The sequence below is a fragment of the Lingula anatina genome, chromosome 6 (genome assembly GCF_051362555.1).
Source record: "Lingula anatina isolate TDL-2025a chromosome 6, LinAna3.0, whole genome shotgun sequence".
Taxonomy (NCBI): Eukaryota; Metazoa; Brachiopoda; class Lingulata; order Lingulida; family Lingulidae; genus Lingula; species Lingula anatina.
Genome location: NC_141772.1, coordinates 13,821,015 through 13,848,901, shown reverse-complemented (window position 1 = coordinate 13,848,901; position 27,887 = coordinate 13,821,015). Strand labels below are relative to the sequence as shown.

At 36.5% G+C, this 27,887-nt stretch overlaps 3 protein-coding genes across 11 annotated transcripts in view; 2 read left to right on the top strand and 1 right to left on the bottom strand.

Annotated features, from left to right (window-relative positions):
- The window catches only part of LOC106151928 (contactin-associated protein 1-like), a 142,241-nt gene that overhangs the window by 55,074 nt on the left and 59,280 nt on the right, over positions 1-27,887 (bottom strand). The gene's annotated exons all lie outside the window — the stretch shown is intronic.
- LOC106151936 (uncharacterized) lies at positions 1,736-13,086 on the top strand. Of its 7 annotated transcripts, none has more exons than XM_087016401.1 (12): positions 1,736-1,925; positions 3,071-3,299; positions 4,336-4,464; positions 4,961-5,104; positions 5,712-5,837; positions 9,003-9,083; positions 9,578-9,826; positions 10,296-10,500; positions 10,926-11,128; positions 11,358-11,576; positions 11,725-11,829; positions 12,147-13,086. In XM_087016401.1, exons 1-12 carry the CDS (start codon positions 1,854-1,856, stop codon positions 12,386-12,388), a joined length of 2,004 nt encoding a protein of 667 aa, XP_086872527.1. In that variant the 5' UTR covers positions 1,736-1,853; the 3' UTR covers positions 12,389-13,086. The 7 variants fall into 7 exon arrangements, with proteins under 7 accessions (XP_086872527.1, XP_086872526.1, XP_086872524.1 ...); XM_087016400.1 differs by having other exon boundaries at positions 4,336-4,467; XM_087016398.1 differs by having other exon boundaries at positions 3,071-3,878; positions 5,733-5,837.
- Positions 17,952-26,126, top strand: LOC147761189 (uncharacterized). The gene is made up of 8 exons (XM_087015211.1): positions 17,952-18,054; positions 18,353-18,508; positions 18,679-18,822; positions 19,207-19,801; positions 19,849-21,421; positions 21,959-22,061; positions 22,434-22,580; positions 25,127-26,126. Exons 1-7 carry the CDS (start codon positions 17,952-17,954, stop codon positions 22,547-22,549), a joined length of 2,790 nt encoding a protein of 929 aa, XP_086871337.1. The 3' UTR covers positions 22,550-22,580; positions 25,127-26,126.

Sequence of the window (27,887 nt, the reverse complement as noted above, 5' to 3'; positions counted from 1 at the left end):
GAGAGAGAGAGAGAGGTTGAGAAGGGGGAAGTGAGAGGAAGAAATGTGGGCGGTCCATAGGGAATATTATCAAGTTGTTGTTGTATCCGCTGTCATCGCAACATCAACTGCTTAGGATATCTCAATTAAGTTATACACTGTGCATATCGTACAAGATTAAATGATAAGATAGAGTCCATATATAATTCAAAGTTAATGATGATTGCCTACAACTGTATCGCATTTTATAATTAGAAACTAATTAGCGAAAGAACTTATTAGAATCTAAAATTTTAAATTATTTAAAAATAGGTCTATTTGAGGGGGAAATAAAGAGAAATATTTTCCATCCATAACATGTCCACTAAATCATGTCAAACTGACCAGCATTAACAATATTTTCTGGGCAAATGTCTATATTGGACTAGTATGTGCGAAAGCACCGTTAATTGAGACCGCATTCAAAGATTGCGAACAGCCGCAATTTCCTTTTTTGAACTTATCACAATTTAAGTGGCTTATATAATTACTTTTTATTTTTCATTTTAGTATTATTTTTATTATTTTTTTTATTTTTTTTATTTTTGCAACGAGTCAGTCTCACTGCTATTACCCTTATTCATTTTCCAGCGCTTCTTATTAAGTAAACTAGTGCCGTGTAGTAGGAGCCTAATCATGCAGGCCCGTAGCCAGTAATTTCAAAAGGGGGTTCTTTGTTTTTATGAAAAAGTGGACCTTTCACCATGAAACCTTCGTGTACCTAGATTAAATTTTTCCCTGAGGGGATTTTTACCCGGCAAAAAGAGGGGTTCTTCCCCCCCCCCCTCCCCCCCCCCCCCCCCCCGGCTACGGGGCCTGTAACGTTATGCGTGAAATTTTCAGGAAAAAAAGTGATAAGATTGTGATCCATTGGCAAAGAATCAACCTCATCTCTTTCAAAAGAGGTAACGGATGACGGAAGAAAAGAAGGTCAATTTGCAGTAGGATTGAGGAAACTCTAAATCTAACAAGACCGACGAGGTATGCGGTATAGTCACCGCCCATGTTCGTTACTTTTGCAGCAGGGCCTATCCCCCCACCCCCCAGCCTGTAGCTTTCTTATTTGTTTAATCAAAATTAAATAATGTGGTGACTTCGATCAATATTGTCTCGAGTATTCAAATGAATAAGCTTAGAAATAAACTAATTATTATTCTGTATTTTTCATAATATTTTCAAGCTATTTAACCAATGAGATTACAGTAGGCCCTACATTCCTTTATCATCCCATCAATTGTTCGATTTGATGGTAGGTAATTTCACTAAAAAAAAAAAAAAAAAAAAAAAAAAAAAAAAAAAAAAAAAAAAAAAACTTAGGTTAGTTAATGAATTGCCAAACTAATTGATTTGAATGGATGAGACATTGCTCAAGTCACCATACAAATAAATGTAGGCTAATAACTTAATACCGAAAATCAAAGGTGGGTATAAAAAGATGCCTGGCCTACAGTAGGCCTACTCTCTGCTTGCTATGCACGTTTTTTTTTTTTTCCACCAGCTCAAAAACTACTGTGGTGGGTGCATGAAAGGCTTGATCTGATCTCATCGGCGGTGACAAGAACACTCAAAAGTGTGGCGTTGTCATAATGACCAGGAACAAACCAATGGACCTGTTAAAAATCAACATGCAACAACTTGCAACTCGGGCTTTGCATCAGGGCGAAAAAAAAAAAAAAAAAACGAAGCGCCATCTTCAGGCAGGTTGTCCTAGAGCGAAACTAAGACTCCGGATAAAAGTGGGCTTTACATTTACCATTTACCACTGCACCACTTTGTGTCCGTACACATTGTCTACTAAAATGCATTAGGAACTATTAGGATTTATTGCTCAGCACATGAATCAAATTGCAGAATCTTCGCTGGAATGGGAGTACCGAAAGGGAGACCTTGCTGTACTCATAGAGACGGTGAGCCTGGACCTATAGTCTTGAGAGAGGGGGTGGGGAGGGGTGGTTGCATGAAGACAAGTCCGATTCGGAGGCCTGTCACCTGTATCAATCCTATTGCAGTCTGAGTTTGACGCATCAGTTGGGGTTTCAAGGGGAATGTACCTTGAACCACATTGACGAAAGTATATATTTACTTCCTCAGAAACCTAAGTACCCAGTATTAGAAAAAAAAAACCTGTTTGTTTTGGTATAGAAATACAGCTGTACTAGTACAGTATATCTCGTTTCTTTGTTTATTTATTTTTTCATGTGTTTAAATTTGTCAACACTTTTCAGTAATTATTTTTGCTGTCATCAATTATTTGAGTGTATGTATCATCCAACAGGACAGTTATAGTCCCATATTAATCCTGCACCTTACTAGAATAATTTTGAACTATCAGTAAACATACATAACCTGTACTTTAGGCTGTGGTCTAAGTTAGGCTTCGTTCGCATGCAATGTCTATTTTCTAAATTCTATTTTCTATTCGCACTATCTTATGATCACGGTCTGTCCACTGAATATCCCGCCGCGTAACTGGCAGCGCGAGCCAGTTACTTATAGTAACTTATAGTAACTGGCTCGCGCTGCCAGTAATTACGCGGCGGGATATTCAGTGCACAGACCGTGATCATAAGACATGCCGCAAATAGAAAACAGAATTTAGAAAATAGGCATTGCATGTGAACGAAGCCTTAATGTATCAATTAAGTAACACTGGTTTAATGATTTGTCATATAAAGTAATTGGTGTTACTTTTTTTACAGTAGGTGAAGGATTATAATTTTTCAACTTATGAAACGGATGCCACTCTCTCTCTCTCTCTCTCTCAATCTCTCCCTCTCTCTCTCTCTCTCTGCATCTAAATGCAGTAGCAATCTAGGAAGAGATATCTGTTTGGAATTAAGAGGAATTAAGTAAGACAAAACAGGTCCTTGCAAATACTAATAGTTGCCAGAAATGGGCCGAGGTGGCATATACAGTATGTTGCACTGTTTGACACTCAAGTGACTCCACAGCCTCAGAGTTATAAAATGTTTTATGAACTTGCTTTTTTATAGTATTTTATTTTACTAGTATGCTTCAAATTTAATCCTGAAGATATTTTGCTTCTTTTCAGTTAGAACATGCCATTTCAATTGTGAAGACTTTGCCACAGGAGAAAGGGAAAGAAGCATGGTTGTTGTGGAAGGCCTTTACAGAAAAAATTCTGAATCTCTTACAAGGTGTATGTAAAGAAGATGCGATGATTGGGCCACAAAATGAACTATACAGAACTTCCAAAGCAAGAACAGAAAGAATGGAGGTGGAATCTGAGATAAGTTCACATGGAATGGCAAATAATTCTGGTACTAGTACTTCTTCGGCGACTTGTTTAAAATGTATAAGTCAGAAAAAGACCGACCTTGTATGTACCACAGTTTCACCAGTCTGGGATCACCTGACTGAGTCTGAGAACGCTGGCATTCACAGTATCACAGCTGCTCACTCAGATGAGAGTCATAGTGCTAAAGAGAGTGATAGCAGCACATTGGGGAGAACAAGATATCAGACCAGACATGCATTTAGAAAATTTACTCAAATAAACAGTCACAGTACTGAACAACCAACAGTAGTAGAAAAAGAGATTTTGGGTCTTGACAAGCAGCCAACCAAAAGTTGTGAACTTGTAGATGGCTGTACTATGGGGGAACATATCCAAGAAAGCTTCGGAATATTTTCCAAAGAAAGAACCGATAAAATAAAAGAATTTGGTGAATTTAAGGCTGAAAATAAGAATCCTGACAATTTGAAAGTTTTTACAATGGATAAAGATCAACAACTTGTAAATATGTCTGAAGGTTTAGAAGGAGCATGTAATGCAAGTTCCAAGAAGAAAACATGTAAAGAATGTGGGAAGATTCTCTGCAATACATCTTCATTAAACAGTAGGTGCTCCACAGTTTTTTCATTCTGTAATAATTGAATTTATTGTAAAACCTCTACTACCTCACTTATTTAAAATTGACCTTTCTGAAATTAAAACCAGAATGCATTAATATTTATTATCCCCTCTTATTTGTCACCCAGTAAGGAAGCTTAAAGCAATACCTGGGACAACCTTGCTTCCAAACGTGTTAAACCAGCAGATTCTGATGTTGCGGAAAATTTGCAATTGTAGAACTCCAGCTGAGAAAGATTGATTAACTTTTATTCTGAACACAGCCTGAGTAAAATCTCCAGAGACCAAAAGGGTTATACAGGACCTCCCATAACACAATTAACCAACTTGCACAGACTTATCACAAAGTATATCGCTCAGTGTGAAAAGGACCCATGTTTTAACAGTTGAGTGGGTCTTAGCCACACATTAATATGTAACAGTTCCTATACATTATATTTCAGTTCACATGCGTGTTCACTCAGAGTATAAACCGTACAAATGTCCCAAGTGCAGCAAGTGCTGGGCTGTGAAGAGTAACTGGAAGCGTCACGTCAGCAAGTGCAGGATGAAACTGGCAGGCGGGGACAGAGGTGGTATGTTCTGTATAGTTATAAATGTTTTTATAACCTATTTTTTAACATACAAATGAATGTTTTAGTCATCAAACAAAAGTGAATAATGAATATAAGTGGATAAAAATGCTGCTTAATAGTTAAGATGAATCCAATGCCGCAATCTTAATCTAAGATCTTTCACAGGAAACTGATTAATTTCAAAGTGAGTTGCGATATTTGATCTCTTCAGTTTATTTTTTGACTTTTTTCTTGGACAGTGTTTGCCTGGTGTAATCATTTTTTTATTGGAGGATTTGATAGTTATATATACATGCATGTACATCAACAAAATGAATATACCAGGTACTACTGTACATATTGCCTAACATGAAAATTGATTTGGATTTTCAAATTGTTCAAAAAAATCTATTGGTAGATAATGCTAAAGTGAAGTGATCATGTAAAATATTTTTTCTTTCCATTGATAATGTACAGTATATTAAAATCCAGATAAACAAACTATAATTTCCAGACTCTCCAGCTTCAAGCTTCTCGAGCAAAGATGAAAATTGTGAAGAAAGTGTAGATGGCGCTGCACAAGTAGAAGATGATCTTGGACCCGACAAGACCTGCCCAGTTTGTAGCACAGTTTTGAAGAGTCAGACTGCCTTGAGTGGTAGGTTTTTAATCTTTGTAGGTATCAGGTTGATAATAATTTGTAAATGAATATCTCTTAGAGTCTGGCAGCTTTTTTACACATTTTAAAGAGTGTGAATAATTCAAGGAGGACATGCATGAGGGATTTAATTGTGTTTATGATAATGTTACATGCAGATCGATAGATAAAGATTATCATTTTTGTTGATTTAGTAGTTTTTCCTTCTAATGTACATACACTAGTGGGCTTGATATGGTCTTAAAATACAATTTAAGAACACAAATAGTCTTACATGATCTTAAAACATGAGTAAGACCATTTCCAGTCTGACAGTCAATTAAGTTGTCTCCCCTTACACATTCTCCTATTGTGAGCAAAGGTGTCCTCTATTGTGAGGGGAGGTGTCCCCCATTGTGAGGGGAGGGAACTGCTTGACCACTTAAGTAGATGTTAGATCATTTTTGATCTTAAAAGCAGATTCAGTCCATTTTAAGACTACTGCTGTAATGATTAAGATTGTGTAAGATCATTTGTGAACTTAAATTGCACTTTAAGACCAAATCCAGCCCACTAGTGATATAAACTGTTAACCTGTAGTTTATTATGTGATGTTCATGTATTTCAGAATTAACTTGTCTTTCCCCAGATCACATGAAGGTTCATAATGGAGACCCAGCCTTAACCTGTGACCTGTGTGGCCAAAGTTTTCATTTCAAATCCCATCTTTCTAGCCACATAAAAGCCTGCAGGAGTAAGCATAATTTTTATTTTAAATTTTTTCACCATCCGAGGTTTTTTTACAATCCAACATTAAGTTTCGGATTTGAACATTTTGGCTGGTCTACTGAGAATACAGGTGAAAATATTCTTAAACTTGTTACATTTTCTGTGCAGTAGATGTTGGATCACTCTGTATTATGTCCTGGATAGATGGAGCCACAAGCACCCTCTTTGTTAAGGCTCATAATTAGTTTCCACCTGTATTCTCAGTGGAAGTCTCAAATGGAAGGATGCAACAACATTAACAAGACTGAAATGTAAACCAGTAATAGGACTAAAATGTCATTTACAGGCTTGTAGACAGCAATTCAAAAAGGGGATTCCTTTTCTGAAAAAGTGGACTTTTAACCATGAAAGCCTTTTGTACCAGAGTTACCCTGAGTGTCAGAGCAACGTAAAAAATTAGCTTGTAAATATTAAATATACCTTGGAGTCATTTTTATGTACAGACACAGATGTGTCTGTACATATAGCCATCATCTGCGTCTGTCGTCGTCGCCGTCGTCGTCGCCGTGCACTTTTACCGATAACACGATAAGTGGAAAACCATTTTACCTTTTGACTTGAAACTTGCAGAACTGATGAATATTCATAATACGCAGGTCAAGTTCGAAAATCAGCATGATCGGGTCACTTTTAGGGAATTTATGCTGTTTTTTCACTTTTTTCAGCATATATGCAGCACCGATAACACGATAAGTGGAAAACCATTTTACCTTTTGACTTGAAACTTACAGAACTGATGAATATTCATAATACACAGGTCAAGTTCGAAAATCAGCATGATCGGGTCACTTTTAGGGAATTTATGCTGTTTTTTCACTTTTTTCAGCATATATGCAGCACCGATAACACGATAAGTGGAAAACCATTTTACCTTTTGACTTGAAACTTACAGAACTGATGAATATTCATAATACGCAGGTCAAGTTCGAAAATCAGCATGATTAGGCCATTTTTAGGGAATTTATGCTGTTTTTTCACTATTTTCAATATAAATACAACACTGATAACACAATATAAGAAAAACGGATTGGCCAATTGTAATTATACTCACAGGAGTGGTCAATCTTACTAAAACGCAGGTTGAGTTAGAAAATAAGCATAATCGGGCCATTATTTTAGAAGTTATACTGTTTTTCACATTTCCTCAGATTCAATTATTAGGCATGTTAACAGTCTCATTATTTAACTAATAAGATGCCTAAAAGTGTTTGTTTGATATTTCCTGCATCTTTACAACATTGTTAGTTGATTATGTAAAAAACATGGTAAACTTGTTATCATGTATTGTGTAACAAAGTGTCAAAAATGGAAATAAACTTATATCATTGCAGTTTGTCAGATTCAATCATCTACTATGTTCAGAATCTCAGAATGGAGGAAATTGGACATTTAACACTGTTCTATTGATACTTTTCCCATCTCATCAATTTTCTTAGTTGGTCATATAAAATGGCAGTAAAATGTTTATTTTGTTTTATGTTAAAAAAGTGTTAAAAATGGAAATAAACCCATTTCAGAACAGTGCTGTCTTGTTTACATTTTGGCATTTTCAAGGCGTGACTTTGAAGTTCCATGGGCCTGAAGACCTTTGCTAGTCACATTTTCTGAATATCTGTGATACTAATATTTTATAATTAAAAATTGATGGTCATTAAGCTGTTAAACATTATGTAATATTGCATCAAAATTTGAAGAAACCCCTATTTTGGGCACTGCTTCCATGATGACCATTTAAGGAAAATCATGTCACTTACTGTTCTCAAACTTACAGGAAAGAAACATGGGACTAAAATACAGCTTCAGTAGGCAATGCAGTCTGTTTGGTATTTTTATTTATTTATTTATTTATTTTTTTGGCAGTTTAACAGTTTTTTGTGAAAATTTAGTTTTTCACATATTGGCATTTTCAAGGTGTGACTTTAAAGTTCCATGATCTTGAAGACTTTTGCTTGTCACATTTTCTGAATGTCCATGTTACTAATATTTTATTAATAACATTTGATTGTCATTATGCTGTTAAACATTATGTAATGTTGCATCAAAATTTGAAGAAACCCCTATTTTGGGCACTGCTCCTATGATGACCATTTAAGGGAAATCATGTCACTTACTGTTCTCAAACTTACAGGAAAGAAACATGGGTCTAACATACAGCTTCAATTGGCAACACAGTCTGTTTGGTAAATTTTTCTGGCAATTTAACAGTTTTTTGTGAAAATTTAATTTTTCACTTATTTGCATCTTTATTTTCTGTTCTTTGTCTGTACATTCGACAGCTTTGCTGCCTTGTTACTAGCTCTGAAGACCAGCGGCCATGTTAGGCTTCCGTCAGTCAAATAGAACTGCTCCGCAGTGAAACTGCAGTTGAATGTCATTAGACCAAAATGAAACTTAAAACAAATTTAATTCTGCTTTATTTAATTTTATTTACTGTATTTAAAGAATAAATGAAAAAATGAATAATATTCTTCGAAAAGAAAAGATATATCCAATGTTTTTGTATTTTTTGCTTATCAAAGAACATTTAGTCCTGAGATATACACGTGCACAATACACGTGCTTGCCATGTGCCAAATTTGACAGCTACACTGTATGCCTGATACCACTATAAGGGCTACACAAAAATCAGTTTTTACAGCAGAATGTTGCTTGTATTGTGGCACTGACCTTCGACTGCAAGATATTTTCAATTCAAACTTCTAACTCCGCGTCAGGCACTTTAATTGCTTCTTGTCTCGTGTGCTCGAGATAACTTCAGCGCAAGGCGGGAAAGGCAGCTCCAGGCGGCCAAACCTGTGACGTACGAGACTTTTGACTTCCAAATATGGATCCAAGCAGACACAGCTGTGACGTGTGACTTCCAAATATGGAAGCGCCCCAGGCAGAATTTTGAAGAAGAACGTCCCCGAGTTGATTGCCGCTGTTCGCTAGAGCCTGGTATTGCTAATATGGGTTATATATGAAATCAAGATCGAGCTGGCAATACCGGAATCTAGAACCTAGGGTAACCAGAGTAGACCTTTCCCAGAAAAAAAGGTGGGTTTTTTAAACCCCCCATCCCCCCTGGTTATGGGCCTGATGTACATCGATAAATGACTAGATATGATATTTTGAACACTTTTCAATCCAGATGCCCAAGCAGCCGAGGCCCAGGGGAAACCCAAATGTCACCTGTGTGGAAAATACCTGTCACATAGGTCAGCTCTCAGTGGTGAGTGTCAAAGAATGCTAGTAAATGCTCATCCCCTCTCACAGTGCCTGTTGGAAGCTAACTTGTTAAGGGAACAAACTTGAGAGGGATAAGGGGGCAAAAAATCTCTTCTTTGTTTGTTTAGATGCAGACATGTATGTTGGTCTTCCATCTGCCTGCCACATTTTCCCTTTATCGGCATGCTTTGAAATGTTGATGTTAACAACTCTGATATTTTTAGTCGTGGTTGGTGGCCCAGAAAAATAACCTTTCTTTCTTTGATCTTGCTCAATAATTCATGCTCAAGTCCAAATTCCTCAAGAACAATGGTTCACTCCTTTTTCTGGCCATGAGGTGCATAACATTCTTCGATAAATCCACCTAAAAATATTCTATATTACTGACGGTACTACAGTTTATTCGGTACACTTGTAAGTATTTAATTTTTTATTTTTGTCATTGATTACATTTGATTAATTCTACAACAGTGTGTAATAATTATTATATCTCCATAGTGCACATGAAGTCCCATGCTGGCATCAAATCTCACAAGTGCGTAGGCTGCTACAGGAGCTTCCTTGTTCGTAGCAACATGTGCAAACACCGCAGGCAGTGCATGGGCGAGGAAGAAGCAAACAAGGAGCAGGAAAGAGAGAAAGAAGAAAAGATGAATAAAGCACCTAACATGCCAAGAGTGAAGCGGAGCACTTCCATTCAGTGCAAAGAATGTGGCAAGGTTTTCTCAGGGACAGGGTCACTGTATTGTGAGTGTGTTTTTAATTCATTTGTTACACTTTTAGTTAATTTGTTACACTTTTAGCCCTTTTAGTGGTGAGATTATAGTTGCTTTGTAAGGTCATTGTTAAGACTCTTCAAATCCCATATGCAGTCACAGTTAATGTTATTAAATCTATTTATAAATAAGACAATTATTGAAAAGTGTATTGTATTTGGGAATATTGAATGTCATTTACACACTGCGACAGAATAATATAATTTCAAAAACGCCCAGTTTGCAATACCATCATTCACTGTCAAAATATGGGTGTTGTGTGTTCTGATTTGTTCTTAAGTGATCATTTCAAGGCATTTGGGGATGAGGAAAGCAAGAAATTGGCCTTTGAATGCAATGTTCAACAATGAAAATTTGGCCTTAAAATGTATAAATTTATGCTCAGCACACACACACACACACACACACACACACACACTTATGAATATTTTGTCTTGTAGTGCACATGAGACAACACACTGGTGAGAGACCATTTCGATGTTCAGTATGTAACAAAGACTTCAGTATCAAGTCCAACATGCTCCGTCATGAGAGGACCCACACTGGTAGCAAGCCATACGAATGCCCGGAGTGCCATCAGTGCTTCACAGAGAATGGCAGTTTGAAGATACACATGAGGAAACACACAGGAGATAGGCCTTTTGTGTGAGTCTCTCTCTCTCTCTCTCTCTCTCTCTCTCATAGTGAACAAATTCGCCCCAATATGCAATATGTAATCAGCAGTATGACTACTCTGACACTTATATTGGTTTTTAAGGTGAACCATGAAACGTGTTTCATAATAAAAGTTATAATGGCATATCTTACAGTGAAATTTTGAAAAGTGTCTCATGGGTTCTAGTTCTGAGTATCATTTTTTGGTGTTAAAAATCATAAAGCTTGTATATATAGACACTCTGAAAGTAAAACAATTTGCCCCTATTAAAAGATGAAGGGTATTTTTACAAATAAAGCTGCAAGGTTGCCTTAAATATTTCAAACTTAAAATTGCGACATTGTCTGCTATAATAAACAAATGCAGCTGAAATTAATTTATTTTTAATCATTAATAAATTTTATTTAATTATCAGATGCACACTATGTGGCAAGGCATTTATACAGTCAGGCAGCCTAAAGAGTCACCTTGCCACCCATGTTAACCAGAAGAATCACCTTTGTGACTGGTGTGGGAAAGCCTTTGCACAGAAAACACACCTGCAGGCGCACGTGCGTCGCCATAAAAATATACGCAATTACAAGTGTGAGGAGTGTCCTATGAAGTTTGTTAATAAAGGTAACTTAAAGGTGCTTCTCATGTCAGATATTTAATTTTGTTTAATATGGGACATTGTATTGTTATGATTTATTGTATTGTTAGTGATGGTAGCCACACCCTAAACTTCAAATTTAAGGATTGTACGTCGAGAAACACTGTTACGATTATTGTTATTTTTTTAAGTATGGAATTTGATGTTAATTTTTATGGGCATGTTACAGCTTCATTGACTTTTTCCTTGTTGCAGGTGACTTAAATAGACACCAGAAAAAACATACAGGGGAAAGGCCTTTCTTGTGTACATTTTGTCCAAAGACGTTTACTCGCCTTCATTATCTCAAAGAGCACATGCACATTCACACTGGAGAGAAGCCATTTGGCTGTAAAATATGTGGCGCCAAGTTTTCTGACAGGTCGTCTGCTCTGAAACATGAGAAAAAGCATGACAACAGAGAACCTCAACAGAGTGAGTTTAATATTAATTTTGTGGTTTTATAATAACATAAAGTATTGAAGGAAATTTAAAATACATTGTGTGTTACAGATTTTCTTTGTAAGTAACATACTATTATTGAAGTGAAGTGACTGTTACATGTATGACCTTTATTTTTTAGGTCTCCGCTGCCTTTTATTGTCACAATTCCCAACAGGGGGCACTCTAGGTCAGGCCCAAGACAGTCCACAGCCATCAGTGACTTTTGTTATTAAGGATGAAATGGGTAAATGAAGTCCTTTATACACAGGAAGTAACAAATTCAGAGAACATTTTAAAAGTGACAGATAAAAAAGAATATGTGAAATTGCAATGTATTTATTTTTGTTTCTCAATGTTCATGTGTACAGTTGCATAAAAATTATTTAGTTTCAGAATCAACCTTAATGTTATTTTTTTAACTGAATGAAAAAAAATTGTAAAACACTGGTTTTGCAACACATAATCAAACATTCAGTCAGTTTTTGGGATCTGTTTTCTGTAAATCCAAATTTTTCGCCATTTTCAAATAGTTGTGAAAAATAACATTATTCTACATTTAAGCATCCTCCACCAATCACCAGCAGTTCATCTCCATGCTTCAAACACGGAATCCAGTTGATGTTATACAAACAGTGACTACATCTGCCACACCACACACAGAGGAATATGTGAACAGCGCTGTTGATACCATTGGCCACACAGGGGCGCTGATGTCAGCCATGACAGGACCAGATCCAGGTCATGAGATTCCTGAACCGGCTACCATGGTGACTTTGTCCTCTGAGGATTTGTACACAAATTGAGCCATGGAGTGTTTTTTCTTTGTTATAGGTGACTTAAATAAACAGCAGAAAAAAAACAGGGGAAAGGCCTTTCTAGTGTACATTTTGTCCAAAGATGTTTTCTCGCCTTCACTATCCCAAAGAGCACATGCACGTTCACACAGGAGAGAGCCGTTTGGCTGTAAAATATGTGGTGTCAAGTATTCTGACAGGTTGTCTGTCTCTGAAACATGAAGAAACATGACCACAGTTTGTACACTAAATGAGCAGCGTATTTTGTTTCTGTTGATCAGTATTATTTTTAGACTTGGACACGAAAAAGTGTTGGCAGAGAGTGTCACTGCTTATCTTTCTTAATGACAGTGTTTATAGGATCAATGTTTGTCTTACTGGACGTTGTATAATATAGATTCTGAATCGGAAGAAACATCTGTGCAATACATGTTCTCACTGTTATAGTACCATAATTATTTCATAGCAAATTTTTTAGTGTTAAATTATATTAATTTGGATTTTCAAATTGTTATAAAGATCTATTCTGTGTACAAAGTACTGGAGAGTGCATTGTTTTCCTATTCTTTAACATCAGCTGTGAACTTGTTCTTCTTCTTATTTACTAAATTAACGGAGAAAACTTCTCATTTAAAGAAGAGATTCTCATGATGAAATTATGCATTGCACTTGCAATTGGCCCAATAAAATGTAAAGGTGGTATGATAGTAATTGTTTTTCAAACACAGTAAATTTCTACTCAATTAACCTAAGAAAACTAGAGAAACATTTTTTTTTTTTGTGGAAAATAGTCGACTTGTGTTGAAATTGTTTGAATAATTACCATATACGATAAACGTTTATAACAACTAGAAAAATGGCAAACTTCCATTTAATATTGAAACGCAACATGTCTAGATAATAATAAAAATATTTAGTTGAGTCTAAAATCCAAATTTAAAAATTTATTGAAACAGATAATTTAGAAATTTTAATTTAAAAAATGTTACCTCATAATTCACTTTAAAAAGTTGTTTGTAAAAATTATATAAATACCTTTTAAAGTCTTGAGTTTCCTTTTAAAAAGTTGCTGGGGAGTCATTCCTACGTAGTATAAATGGGTGTAAACTCCATTCCCTAGGTGCAGCGACTTTGAAATAGGTGCTTAATAATCATTATAAATCATCAGTCGTTCCTCATGAAGTTAATATGGTCTTCAACTTTGTTTCATCAACCCAATGTCAAGGCACGATGCAAGTTGACACAGTTTATCACCGTTATGGCCTCTAGGTCATAGCAGTATCAGGCTTGTGAACTTGCAGTAATTTTGGGAGAATACTTAAGAAAAGTGCACATTTTGACCTCCTTAGTTGTGAAATTTCATAAAACCTTTATCAAATTTTTTTTCCGTGTGGGCCTTTTCAGGCTTAAAAGGTGGTTCGTTCAACCGCCCACTCCCCCTCGCATCCAGAACTGTAGTGCTTTCGGTCATATTGCATGCCTGTCACAGGATGTTTTTAATTTTCTCCTTACGTGGAGATGAATTACATCAGATTTGAAAAGAAAATTAATAAAAAAAGAAGTCATTTTATTTTTCATATCCAGCACGTCTCGTATATATACTATTATAGCACTTTGCTGTATCGTTTACTATATAGTATATTCACTAATATCTATGTTTGTTTGCTTTTAACAATGTGATTAAAATTAGCAATACATGGATGTTTGCAAGTGGTATATATTTATTTAGTGATTAACATAACTTAGACTGCTAAGATTAATTTTAACGATTTACAATACTGCTTCATTGTTTGCTTTTAAAAAGTTTCGGAGATATAAACGGGGACACTCTTGTTTAGAATAACTTGTTTAATACATTCACAACACAAGGACAAACAAAAACGATTACCCGTATACAGGGGGTACTCCTCACACATGTATCCGTCCTCCATCAGTAATTTATCAATCAAAACGTTAGGATTCCTTCCTGTCGCCTGGCGTTTACTTTCGTTGGCCCAGTGATTATCTGTCAACCTGAGTCAATATATCGGTGACACCGCTCCCGTCCTTTGATCAGTTGAGGACACCATGCTCAATTGAAAGTCACGAAATAGACGCTGAGATTATTTACACGAAATAGTAAGTATAATATTCCTTTTTTTTTTGAAAAATGGAACGAGTCAGATTACTGCAGTGTGGACAATGTGTAACCAATGATATCCAATGTGAAGTAGACCGCATTCAAAACAGTGGGCTAGCTTGTCTGAGGGTCAAATATGGCCGACCAACTTGAATACATCCCCACGAAGTATCTATTCAGTGTCTATTGGCGGATTAGACGGCATGCTTTTTAGTGGGTCGTCATATTTGACCCGTGGCCTAGCTGTAGTTAGTCCACCGTTCTGAATTCGACCTTAAACGAACAGTGTCACTAATGCATCGTTATGCACTTGCATGCCATCATAATCGTGTCGAAGGGAAAACTGCAGTCCTTCCTCGGGAACTGAGGTGATCGTGTCTTGAAATATGCTTTCTTATACATGTCCACCTGCCCTCGCACGATGCAAGTTGACAGTGCTTGGCAAATTTATGGCTTCTCGTTCAACAAAGTCATCGTATTAGGCCTGTCAGTCCAGCGGCCAGTAATTTGAATTTTTTCAAAGAAAAGTGAACATTAAGACATCCTTAGTTGAGAATTGACATGAAACCTAGATCAATATTTAATTCCGTGTGGACTTTTCATGGCTTAAAGGACAGTTTGCTCAACTCCACCCCACCCCCCACCCCCAACCCCCCACCCCCACCCCCAATTGCAAACGGAGCCGTAGTGCTTTCAGCGAATAACGATATCACATAGAGGCTACATTGTATTATATGGGCCGAGTATGGGCGAGTTATGGAATCGAGACGCTTGTGCGATGCTTTCGAGTTACGGGGACCTGGTAATCTAATGATTCATACCGTTGCTTATTGTCCCAGAAAAATAAAGACTTATTTAGATGAACCTGTTTAACAATTTCACAATTGACAGAAAATTGAAACTCCTTTTTATAATACATACTGGAGTATATCCATCCTTCACCTAGATTTATAAATCAAAACGGCACGCACGACGATTTCTTCTTATCATCTGGTGTTTGCCTGCGATGACCTACCTTGTACAATATAAATTACCTGTTAACTTGTGTAAATATATACAAAATACAGATCCGGTCCCATGATCATTTGAGAACGCCATGTTGAATTGAAATAGAGGTTGAGAAGATTTTTTAAAAAAGTAAGTACTGGGGTAGCATTTTATTTTCTTGGAAATTGAAATTGGTTTTACTTAACTTATTGCAGCACACTCAGCGGGATCCCCTGTGAAGTACATGTACACGTGTTTTAAGGGACGGAATTCCAAATATTTCACAATTAACTGCTGGTAGAAGGTTTATCTTGGGTCAATAGTTTGGTTATTGGGTGATACATATGTAATAAAATTATCACGGGAAAAATGTTTGACTGAAGTTGAGTTGTTTACAAACTACACTGGTATTCAAGACGGCATAATCACTAAAGACAAGAACGTTTGAACTTGCTAGATGTCATGCCACAAGACTGAAACAAACGCTGTTGGTAATATTACTGTCCTAGTTATAAATGCACCAAAATCACCAACAAAAAATCTAAAAAGCAGGTCTATACAGTTGTTTTATAAATGAAAGTTATTGGCATGACCTTCATGTTGGCCTACATCGCCCATTTTATAATGTATAATTTTATAATTGGGTAAAACTTAAATATTCCGCAAATTAAAATGGCGGATCAAGTCCCGCTCCTTACCCACACGTGCGGGGGAGTATCGGTGCGGGGACGTATCGACATGTAACCACACACACACACACACACACACACACATAAAGGAAGAAGGCTTTACTGAAGTGAAGCTTACAGAAAAATGCAACAAGCTGTACTGCGTATCTCATGCAGCTATTTTCATGATTGTAATATAAAAAATTTAAATGCGTCCAAACTGAACTTCTGTAGTCACTGGGATTTGGATATATTAAGTTGGGTAGGGGGGGGGGGTGCACCGCCAACAAAACAAATAGTAATCTATATAGTTATAGCAGATGAGCCAAAGTCTCCTTTTCATATATTTCTCCTTAACTACAACAATCTGTTGTCAACTACCAGGTGTTAGCAATACTTTATGGCAGTGGGAAAATAGTGGCCTATAGTTTGAATTTGATTATAACCGTTAAAAATATACTGACAGTCAATGAAAACGCATCATTTATTTATCAAATAATATTTTAAGTTCCTTTGGCACATTAAGAAAATAACAGTTTTCGTGTGAAATATGACCTATTATTCAGTCGCACAAGGTCAGGCCTAACCAACTACCAGACTCGGCACCTAAGGATCCTGAATTAACCGGTATATCGGACCACACTACCCGTTTTCAAGGTGTGTGTCAGATCGCACTTCGGAGTATCATACCCCAGAACAAATTTTGTAGGACGACTGCGGGCTCATCCACGCTCGGCTGAACAACCTTAAACTGTACTCTTACTTTAGAGTACTCTATTTCATTGTCTCAATGGGGGTATATGGGTACTTTACGACATTCGGTTTGAATGTTTTAACAACTTTTGATAGAGCTTTTTTGCACTGTATTAGATTAATGTGGCAGTCTATGGTTCATCTAGGTGGCTTTCAAATTTATGCACCTGGTTTTAAAATCATATAGCGATTAAATACGACAATCGTTTACTATCCAGTCAAGGTGACAGCCAAGCGTGGGCTCATCCTGTCGGTGTTCTGACTGATACTCCGAAATGCGATCTGACACACACCTTGAAAACGGGTAGTGTGGTCCGATATACCGGTTAATTCAGGATCCTTAGGTGCCGAGTCTGGTAGTTGGTTAGGCCTGAGGGTGAAATAAAGGTCAGAAAAGATCATTAAAAATGATTATTAAAATGCAAGTTCACGTGTTCAAATCTCTTTGGTTCAACCTAACCTACAGCATCCCCAGGGCCCGGAGTTGCTCTTCCAGTGTCAGACGTGGCATCACAGAACTTTTTTGTCATGTGTCATACTGGATTTAGTGACTACCTTAAATAGGCTTAATTAATCACCATATATTGAACCTGATTAATTCACACCAATCAGGAAAAACACATGATTTTGTAACAGCTGATGACAAAATCAGCTGATGACAAAATCACTGAAGCGGAAATTTTAAACATCCGAGCGGTCAGCCCACTCTCTTATGACATGAATATGAGATATTTATTATTATTTTCATTCAGAAAGATGAGGAGCACCTGTATCATCTACTCATGTGACTACTCTTATGACCAAACAAGTGCATTTGTACTCGTTTATATGGTTAGAATCGATTCTTGGTAAAAGTACAAGAGTGCAAAAGTACAAGAAAGATAATCACCCATTGACCGATTATGACATTACAACATGCACAGGTCTACAGATGTACTCATGTTATATTTAGGAAATAAAATATCGGTATGCTTCCAACCACATGCACGCTATATGAGATTGAAGACAAAGATTGAGATATTTATTATAATTTTCATTCAGAAAGATGGGCAGCACCTGTATCATCTACTCATGTGACCGTCAGAAGAGGGAAACATGTATCTTAACAACAATGGAGGCGCTGCTACACGACGCTAGGCAACTCTTAGGTTAGTACAGTCGTTCCATCAAGGTACTCTTGTTGGACTTTTGAGGCATACAAAATACTGTTGAACAACAAAATAGCCAGGCTAATTAATCGTGTTAAAAGACTATACGTATAAAAAGTGCGTGTGTGTATGTATGCATTAAAACGAGCCAACACAGTTTTACAGAAGACTTTTAAAGACTACAAAATGTAGGATACAGTACATACAGGTTAGATGTACTTCCATCGATTTTGTTATGTTGAAAGGATCGGGGAATGCTCTGTTAAATTTTGAAATGTAATCTGTTTTCCCTTGTTAGGTTATGGACAAGATGACCGGCTTTCTATTGTACTGGACAGGGAAGGAGCTAAGATAAATAAAGAAGAAATTCTTTTTGACATAGCTAAGAAAAGGGATGTTTTAGAGCTGATGATCCTGAATCTGGACAGACAAGAATCATGGACTCGGGAAGAAGGTACGATAAAACAAAAGAACAAACGGTCTAAAACGTTAACATTTAGCTAAAGATATTTTCATTTTAATGAGGCTGTTTACTGCCAAGACTAAGCCTGAACATTGGCCACTTCACTACGACTTGTCATAGTTTAATTTTACATGGTAAACTGAGTTAATGTTATTTTACAGTGCCAAGTAAACTAACAAGCCCAAATATTCAGATGATTAGCATCAACCATAGTCAAAACATCCAAATAGGAGACAGCAACTGGTTTCTTCAGGCAGATAATACGAGGGATGAAGATGATTTGCAGGTTGTTATGCCGGCGCAAGGTAAGAATATTGTCACAAAATGTCTGATAGTCACTCATGGACGAATAAAGGAATCTTCTCGGTCTCTTTCCAACAGGGGAAAGATGACACACTCTCTGATCCACAGTAACGTTGATAGCCAAACAATGTACACAGAGTGAACCAAAATCTTCCTTCTTAATATCCTTGATTTAACAGAGACATTCCATTCCATAAGGTTCGTAGTTAGATTAGTAGCGATGCGCAGTTAAATGTCAGTGAACCACGTACAGTGACTTTAGGCCTGCTATGCACATGTTAGTTTCTTTAGTAGACAAGAAGCATGACATAATGCTGTTTGTGTCAAATATCTGATTTTATAGCACAAAGAAAGTTAATATAAAAAAAAACATTCCTTCATTTCAGCAGAAAACACCGAAGACATTTCAATAATACCTGATCCGTTACACCGACTGTATTCCGCCATCGCACGACCAAAGCTTTGGTACATGCTTGATAGGATTGCCCGCGAGGTGGACAGAAACAAAGTCCTGGAGTACAGGAATGAAAATGGGTTCAATGTCCTTCATGCTGCAGCGTTTCACAATAACGAACTTGCAGCTATCACTATATGGCGACATTTTGATTGGGCGACACTTTCAACGCAGGTCACAAGTGGCGCTCACCCTGGTGAACTTGAAGGCTGTACTGCCAAAGACATAGCTGTAAAGAGACACAGCAAGAGTGTGGCAGACCGAATTGATTTGTTAGGGAAAACTGAGAGTGGAATGAAGCTAATTCACAAGGTTGTAAGGAGTCAAAACATTGATAAGTTAAAAGAACTCTGCACTCTTAACCATAATTTGGTAAATATTACTGACTCAGACAATTTTACACCACTGCACTATGCCGCCGGTGTAGGATTCCTAGATGGTGTGAAGTTTCTTCTTGATATGGGTGCAGACCTGAATGCTGTCACAGAGTCTGGTGAAACAGCCCTGGGTCGTGCCTGTAGGATGGGGTACGATGACGTGGTGGAGTACCTCACTGATCTTCCGAACATCGACATCAAGAAAAGTATGGTGTCAGATATGGAAGACTTAACGTGTCTCGATGCCGCAGCGATGTCTTCAGAGACATATACGACAGGCTGCAGCGCCATGGTTTACCTGTGACCAGCAATACCCTGGTGTGTGCAGCATGGGGCGGTCACGTCGAGTTCGTGAAAGAAATAGTAGCAGTGGGCGGAATCGATGTCAATTATCAGAACAAGTACGGGAACACAGCTCTGTCTGAAGCATCTAGAAATGGTCATGTAGATGCGGTAAAGTGTTTGATAAATGAACATAAGGCTGACCCAAATATTCAGAATAAGTTCGGAAACACGGCTCTACATATTTCAGTTTTCAATAATGTCGGCCTGGACGTCGTGGAATGTCTGTTAGATGAAGGTGAGGCAGATCTAACCATCCTAAATAACGAGGGACAAAATCCAGCACACGTGGCAGCAAGGAGTCAACAAGTGCGATATTTGGATGCCATACTGAGAAGGAATCACGAACTTAGGGTTGACCCAAATATTCAAGACTCGTATGGGAACACCGCTCTGTGTGAAGCTTCTAGATATGGTCATGTAGATATGGTTAGGTATTTGATAAATGAAGTTAGGGCTGACCCAAATATTCAGAACAAAAACGGCAACACGGCTCTTCACATCGCAGTTCTCAATAACGTCGGCCTGGACGTCGTGGAATGTCTGTTAGATGAAGGTGGTGCAGATCCAACCATCGTAAATAATAATGGACAAAATGCAGCAAACTGTGCCGCAAGTCGTGGACTAGCGCAATATTTGGATGCCCTTCTGAGAAGGAATCACGGTCGTAGGGTTGATCCAAATATCCAAGACAAATACGGGAACACCGCTCTGTGTGAAGCATCTAGAAATGGCCATGTTGATGTGGTAAAATGTTTGATAAATGACTATAAGGCGGATCCAGTTGTTCTAAACAACGAGGGCAAAAATCCAGCACACTTGGCAGCAAGCAGTGGACAAGTGCAGTGTTTGGATGCCATTCTGAGAACACATCCTGGATTGGTTAACAAACGAGGTAATCTCTACGTAGGTGATATGATATACTTAGTACGCGATAAGGATGGAGAAAGACTCGTGTGGCATTATGTTTACGTCAAGAGAAAACTTCTTGCGAACTTCTTTGTAAAAATAAAAAGAGGAAATATAGATGTGGGAGATTACGGTAAGGTTTTGTACTCAGGATGGGGAGAAAATCCCACCGAAGACATTGAAAAAAAAATTGATGACAAGTACTATAAATGTGCTGATTCCGCACACGAGGATCTTACCCCGATCCACCACGCCGTTCTGGAACAACACCCCGCTGTGGTGGAGAAACTCCTGGAGCTTGGAGCTGCGACAGACATCCGCGATGCGTATAAAATGACGCCGCTGCACTTGGCCTGCATGCAAGGTAACAGAGAAATTGTGAAACTACTGGTGGAAGCAGGGGCGAACACCAAGGCGGCAGACAACGATGGCGACACCCCACTAGACGTGGCAAAACTCAACCAGCAGGATCACACTGTTGATATCCTGGAGAAGGCGGAGATAATGAAATTCGTTAGAGTAAGTTGAAAATTACAGCTAATAAGGGATAACCTATAATTGTCGGCAGCAATAATGCACTAAATTTATATTTCTCTCTGACATTTTCTTTTTTTTTCAATTCTACTGATACTGTTTAAGATTTTTAAAAGTAACTGATGTTTGATGACGCTCTTATCCACACAATATTAAATATATCAACTGAAGCTTGTCACTTTAGGCAGCACTCTGATATACGTTTAAAAACTATGTGAAAAGAAAGCAACATTATACACACGGTCACGTTTTAATTGTTAAAGTACCATGATAAACGTTTAGTCTTGTGATTAACAGTATAGGATGGACAAGTAAGATGTCTCTTAAGATTTCTTATTTATCAATAAGGATACTGTTCTCTTCTGTGATATCTTAAATGCAATGTTTTTTGCATGGCTACCTCCGTTAGCTTCACTTATACCAGATCAAAAATGTCAACAAATAAGAAGATCTTGAGGAGGAATGCCGAAAGTTATGTCTGTATTTTTTCAAAACTTTATGCACATTGTGGTCTCCTTACAGGATAGCATTCAACAACCTTTCAAAGAAATTATGGGTTTACTAGAACATGGTCTTGACACTGACGTCACAGCAGATGTTTTGAAGACCCAGCTTCACGATATAAGTGTGCAACTTTGTTCTTTTATTTTGCGATTAGCCATTAGCCAAAAATATATAACTTACTGGCTAGTGGAACCTCAATGGAATGCACTTAATTCGACCATCTGTTTATTTAATTAGATAGACAATTATTTATACGTGCACATCTGTCCTAATATTCTTATACCTAACAGGATAGGAAGATGTTCATCTATCATCTTTTTATTTAAACATAAAATGCGTATACTTCAGTAATTTTGAATGTTTTTGGGCGAAATGAAAGGGAATTAATTGTAATGTCAACATTGAATTTATGTGTGGTTTATCTACAGACTCGTGTATATATAACGCATTTGTAATATTCAACTACTCAAGAAATGTTTAACAACTTTTTCAGTTCAACAGTTGACGACGGTTGGGTTCTCCTGCTTGGCAAAACTGAATCCAAAAGAAGATTCTTCCAATCGTTTTGCTAAAGAAGCTGTTGCCAATGGAACAGACGAAAAGGAGTGAACTGAAGATATTGGAAACATTATTTTGCAGTGTAAGGGTTCCAATCACTGAGAATAAAATTGGAGTCATTTGACCCTCTAGTCAGAGTCCAGCACCCCTTGACCCTCATGGAGTTAATTTGACTCCTATATAAGGGTCAAATTACCCCACTACCAGAGTCTTTAGACTCTCTTATCGGAGTCAATCACCCCCTGGCTCTCATGGAGTCAATCTGACTCTAAAATCAGAGTCAGACGGCGTGGAGAGAACAGTTTTCATCATCCTTTGTCAGTAAAAACATTATTTCATTGGCCATAGTTTGTTTTATGCATGAACAAGTGGTTTTCTGTGTGTTTCTGCATACAGAACTCGTGCACTTATTACAGGTCCGGGCTTTCAGTTGCCACTCCCTTTATGTGATATGTTGGTATACAGGTCAGCAGGTTTTGTTTCCAGGTTGTAGGTTTGACCCACCAATGCATGTCATTTAAGAGGTATGCTCACTCATTGATATATATATATATATATATATATATATATATATATATATAAACTGTTTGTTATTGCTGTTTCAACAACAAAAGTGACCGCATGGCCTAGTGGTTAGGGTGTCCCCCTCTGGAGCGGGCGGACGTGGGTTCGAGCCCGTCCGGGGACACAACAAACTAAAATGATTGATACTCACTGTCTCTCCCATTGCCGCTATTGTTGTTGTTTTCGTTCATGATATGCCAAGGAGTCATAAATTCCTTAATAGGGGGTCATGGGGACTCCTTTGTAGAGATAAATCAAGGGATGAAGGGATGTATGAAAGGAGTCAATTGTGACCCTCCTGTGGGGTCTGGGGTGGCATTTCTCCATCGGAGTCAACTTGACTCCAATTGGGAGTTAATTTAGGCACCACTGCTGGACTCCAAGTTTGGAGTCACTTGGACTCCGATTTTATTCTCAGTGTATTCATTAGCCATTTTATAAATGATGAACAAACCAACAACCCATAATATTGTGGTTCTCCGATTCAAATGATTCTTCTTTTTCATAACATATTAATTCATTTTAGTAGAAGAATTGACAATATGGGATTATGTTATCTGAATGTAGCAGTTATAAATGTAGCATGGAGAACAGAGCTGTAAATATGAAAGACGGTAAATAAGTGTCCACAAATAGGATTCTATGGATATCCTCATTGCATTATCTCTGATAATACATGTATGCTAGAAATTAAAATTAAAAAACCCGTAGCGACTTTTAAATTCACACTTAAGTGTATTAAGATAATTTAAATAACTTATCGAGGATAAGATTCGTATTTAACACGATGACCCCCCCCCCAAAAAAAAAAAAAAAAAAAAAAAAATCAGAAACCGTAAAAATTATATTAAATTCTACAAAGGTCTAGCAAAATATCACGAAATTTGCTGGACTTTAACTTTGGACTGAGTACGATCATTCCCCAAAGTTTTCAAGTTTTCTTTATCTTGGTCGCTTTAAATAAAAGTCATGTTCTTTCCACAGTATGCTCCAAACGAACTCTACGGCGTTTGAGGCACACTTGCATATGCCGCACAAAATTGTTAATTACACGACACGCTTATTTAGCCTGCAAATCATACACTGTAGTGCAAGCACATTTTCGGAGACAGTATCGTCATGCTCCATCAATTAACCAAAAATTCCTCTTTTTGAGAGGACATTACGAAACCGAAACTGTTTTTTCAAAAATATTTGCACTAGAATTTGTTGGCAAAATAACCCCGACAACGGCCACCAGGCAACAATTAATTTCCTCGGTTGACCAAGATGTAATAATAATAATAATAATAATAATAATAATAATAATAATAATAATAAGATTCTTATAGGGCGCCTTACATTCTATCTCAAGGCGCCTTACAATAATGGCTAATATACTAAAATCATTAAAAACCAATTGGAAACCATTTAAAATTTACACTACTAAAAATCATCTTATTAAAATACATATATATATATTTAAAAATCTAAGAGATATAGACAGAATTAAAAATGTGGGTCTTTAAAAGAGATTTAAAATTGTCAAAGTCTTCTGTTTTTCTAATAAAATTTGGTAGACCATTCCACACTTTTGGGGCGTAGATTATAAAAGCACGATCTCCATAACTTTTGAGGCACCCCTTCTCTAAAACAGAATGTTCTAAAATAAAATCATTCTCAGTATTAAAACGTGTGGACCGCCGTGGTAAGTTAAAACAGATAAGATCAGATAAATATAATGGTCCTTGTGAATGGATCGCCTTAAAAATAATACAAAGATGTGTTGGGAAAGACCAATTTTGCAGTCTTTCATGCACAAAATCGATCGGTATACCCTGATAAAGAATGGACGAAAAAATAATATAAATGGTTTAAATCAAAGATTTTATTTTATTTTATTTTTATTATTATTATTATTTTTTTTTTTTTTGGGGGGGGGGTCCACCCTGAACCAGACCTTAGCATGGGCAATGTTATCTTTATTCATTTATTTGTTATGTTATTTTAGATTGTACTGTTGCATGCTATCTTAAAAACAGTTTGTTTTTTATTTTTATTTCTATTTTTTGTTTTTATTTACAGGAAGAAAAGAAAGAGGACTCCTCTTTATCAGATCTACTACAAAATATATTAATGTTTAGCCAAGCGAGACATTTTCAAAACGGCGACATTATAGTACATATACGACTTCATGTGCTTATCACATTGTTTATTGAAGTGCTTAAGTTGTCTGTGTGTTTGTGTGTAGATTAATAAGAAAAGAGTATGTCAAAAGACAGTCACGTGGACGCCGTTTTGTTGATTGAAGTTCACATGTGCATATATCTGTGTCATATTACGTTGACACAACTATATTTTCAGCAGCTAATTTTGTACGGAAAGCTAGAAGAATTTTGAAAACAAGATAATCCTTCGATGAGTTGTCTGAGGTGCAAAAATGTCTTTCACATACAGATAACATTTATAGGCTTTTCTTATGAGCAGTAGTTATGAGCTTCCATGCTTGATCTTAATTAAATGTGTTTGAGTGTTTTCTTCTTTTTTTTTAATTCGTGAATGTTTGAAATATTCGCCACATATTACACATTGTCCATAAATTTCTTAATTTGTAGACTTTATAGTTAAATAACACCCTCCTTTTTAATTTTATTGGGAATATATTATTATTATTACTATTATTATTATTATTATTATTATTATAAATTTGAATATTGAGTCAAGATTTTCTGTTGACTTATTACGACTAATTCCTTGCTGTGAATATATATCCTATGAAACATGTAATGCAGCCGTTTGTGTTGTGATAGGTAATGGATTTGCTGACACGATGACCATGACTTGTATATATTGTAATTCTACATGCATTGTAGCGTAAGGTTCGTTTCATAACCAGTTAAAAAGTACAGTATATTAAAGATGTGGCCTGCACTTTGATTTATATCACCGGTGAGTAGAATTTCTCATCTTTAGCCAAGACTTTTGTTGAAGAAGCCATTTTAAAAATTGGATTTAAATTGTACACTTGGAATTTCAGATTGTACATTATACATGTATGCCAAAATGTTGGTTCTATATTCGAGAAACATGGATAATATCAAAACTGATTATATTACTATTGTAATAGTTACAATATTCATATAAATTTTTTTACATGTACAGCATAATAGCAAAGAAAATTATAGGCTTATTAATAATTTAAATATTAACCAGAAGAAACACATTAAGTACTTTCACGTCACTATCTTTTTGGCTATATGAATTATAATCTTTCTCTGAAACATGAGAAGAAGTATGCCCACAGATTGTACACTAATTGAGCAGTGTATTTTGTTTCTGTTGATCAGTATTATATTTAGACTTGTACACGAGAAAGTGTTGGCAGAGAGTGTCGTTGCTTATCTTTCTTAATGCCAGTGTTCATGGGATCAATGTTTGTCTTACTAGACGTTGTATACTATAGATTTTGAATCGGAAGAAACATCTGTGCAATACATGTTCTCATTGTTATAGTACCCTAATTATTTCATAGCATATTTTTTAGTGTTAAATTATATTAACTTTATCACGTGGGTAGTTGCTTTTCTTTTATACAGAATACTTGGGAGTACATCGATGGCCTTTTATTTGACATTATTTGTGCACCTATTATTCTTCTTCTTTACTAAATTAATAAAGAAAAATTTTCACTTTAGAGAAGAGATTCTCATAATGAAATTATTAATTGTACTTGGACTAATAAAATGTAAAGGCTGTTACAGTAAATTTTTTCTCAATAAACATAATAAAACGTGAGAAACAAATTTTTTGTGGAAAATAATCGACTGATGTTCAAGTTGTTTGAATAACTATCATATAAGATAAACGTTTATAAAGAAGGAAATGGCAAACTTCCAATTAATATTGGAACAAAACTTGTCTAGATAATAATAATATTTATTTGAGTCTAAAATCCGACCTTGTTTAGTAGACTTTACGATGTAACGTGAATTATTAATGACAAAAAATCGAACGCGAAAGAAAAGAGAAAAGTGATTGAAACATGAACATTTATTGAAACAAGAAATGTAGCAATTAAAAATGTCGCCCATCACTCACAAAAATTTGTTCGGTTAAATTATATAAATAATTTTTAAGTCTTAAGTTTCCTTCTAAAAGTCGCTGGGGTCTTTCCTACGTAGTACATGTATAAATGGGAGTAAACTCCGTCCCCTAGGTGCATCGACTTTGAAATAGGTGCTTAGTAATCAGTATTAATCATCAGTATGCCCTCATGTAGTTAATATTGTCTCGAACTTTGTTTGTTTTATCAAACCACTACCAAGGCACGTTGCAAGTTGACAGTTTGTCAACGCTATGGCCACTCGTTTAACAAAGTCACCGCAGTGCCAGGCCTTTGGGCATGTAGCAATTTGAAAAACATTTCGAAGAAAAGTGAGAAATTGACCTCCACAGAAAGTACATGAAACCTATATCAAATTTGTTTTCCATGTGGGAATTTTCTGGCTAAAAAGGTGGTTCGCTCGAACGTCCCCCCCCCACCCCCATCCAGTCACCCATGCATACGGACCTGTAGTGTTTTACATATCCAACACATTTGGTATTGTGCACTTTGCCCTACTGCTGTATCCTTCACTATGTCCTTTGTCCGCCTTTAACTATGTGATTAAAATTATCAGTACTTGAATGGCTGCAAGTCACTTAATTGCGAGATAAAGATTGGCCTTTATTTAATGATTGACAAAACTTAGACTGGTTATATTAATTTAAATGATTTATACTATTGCTTCTTTGTGCGCCTTAAAAAATGTTTCGGGAATATGAACCGGCAGACTTGTCTAAATAA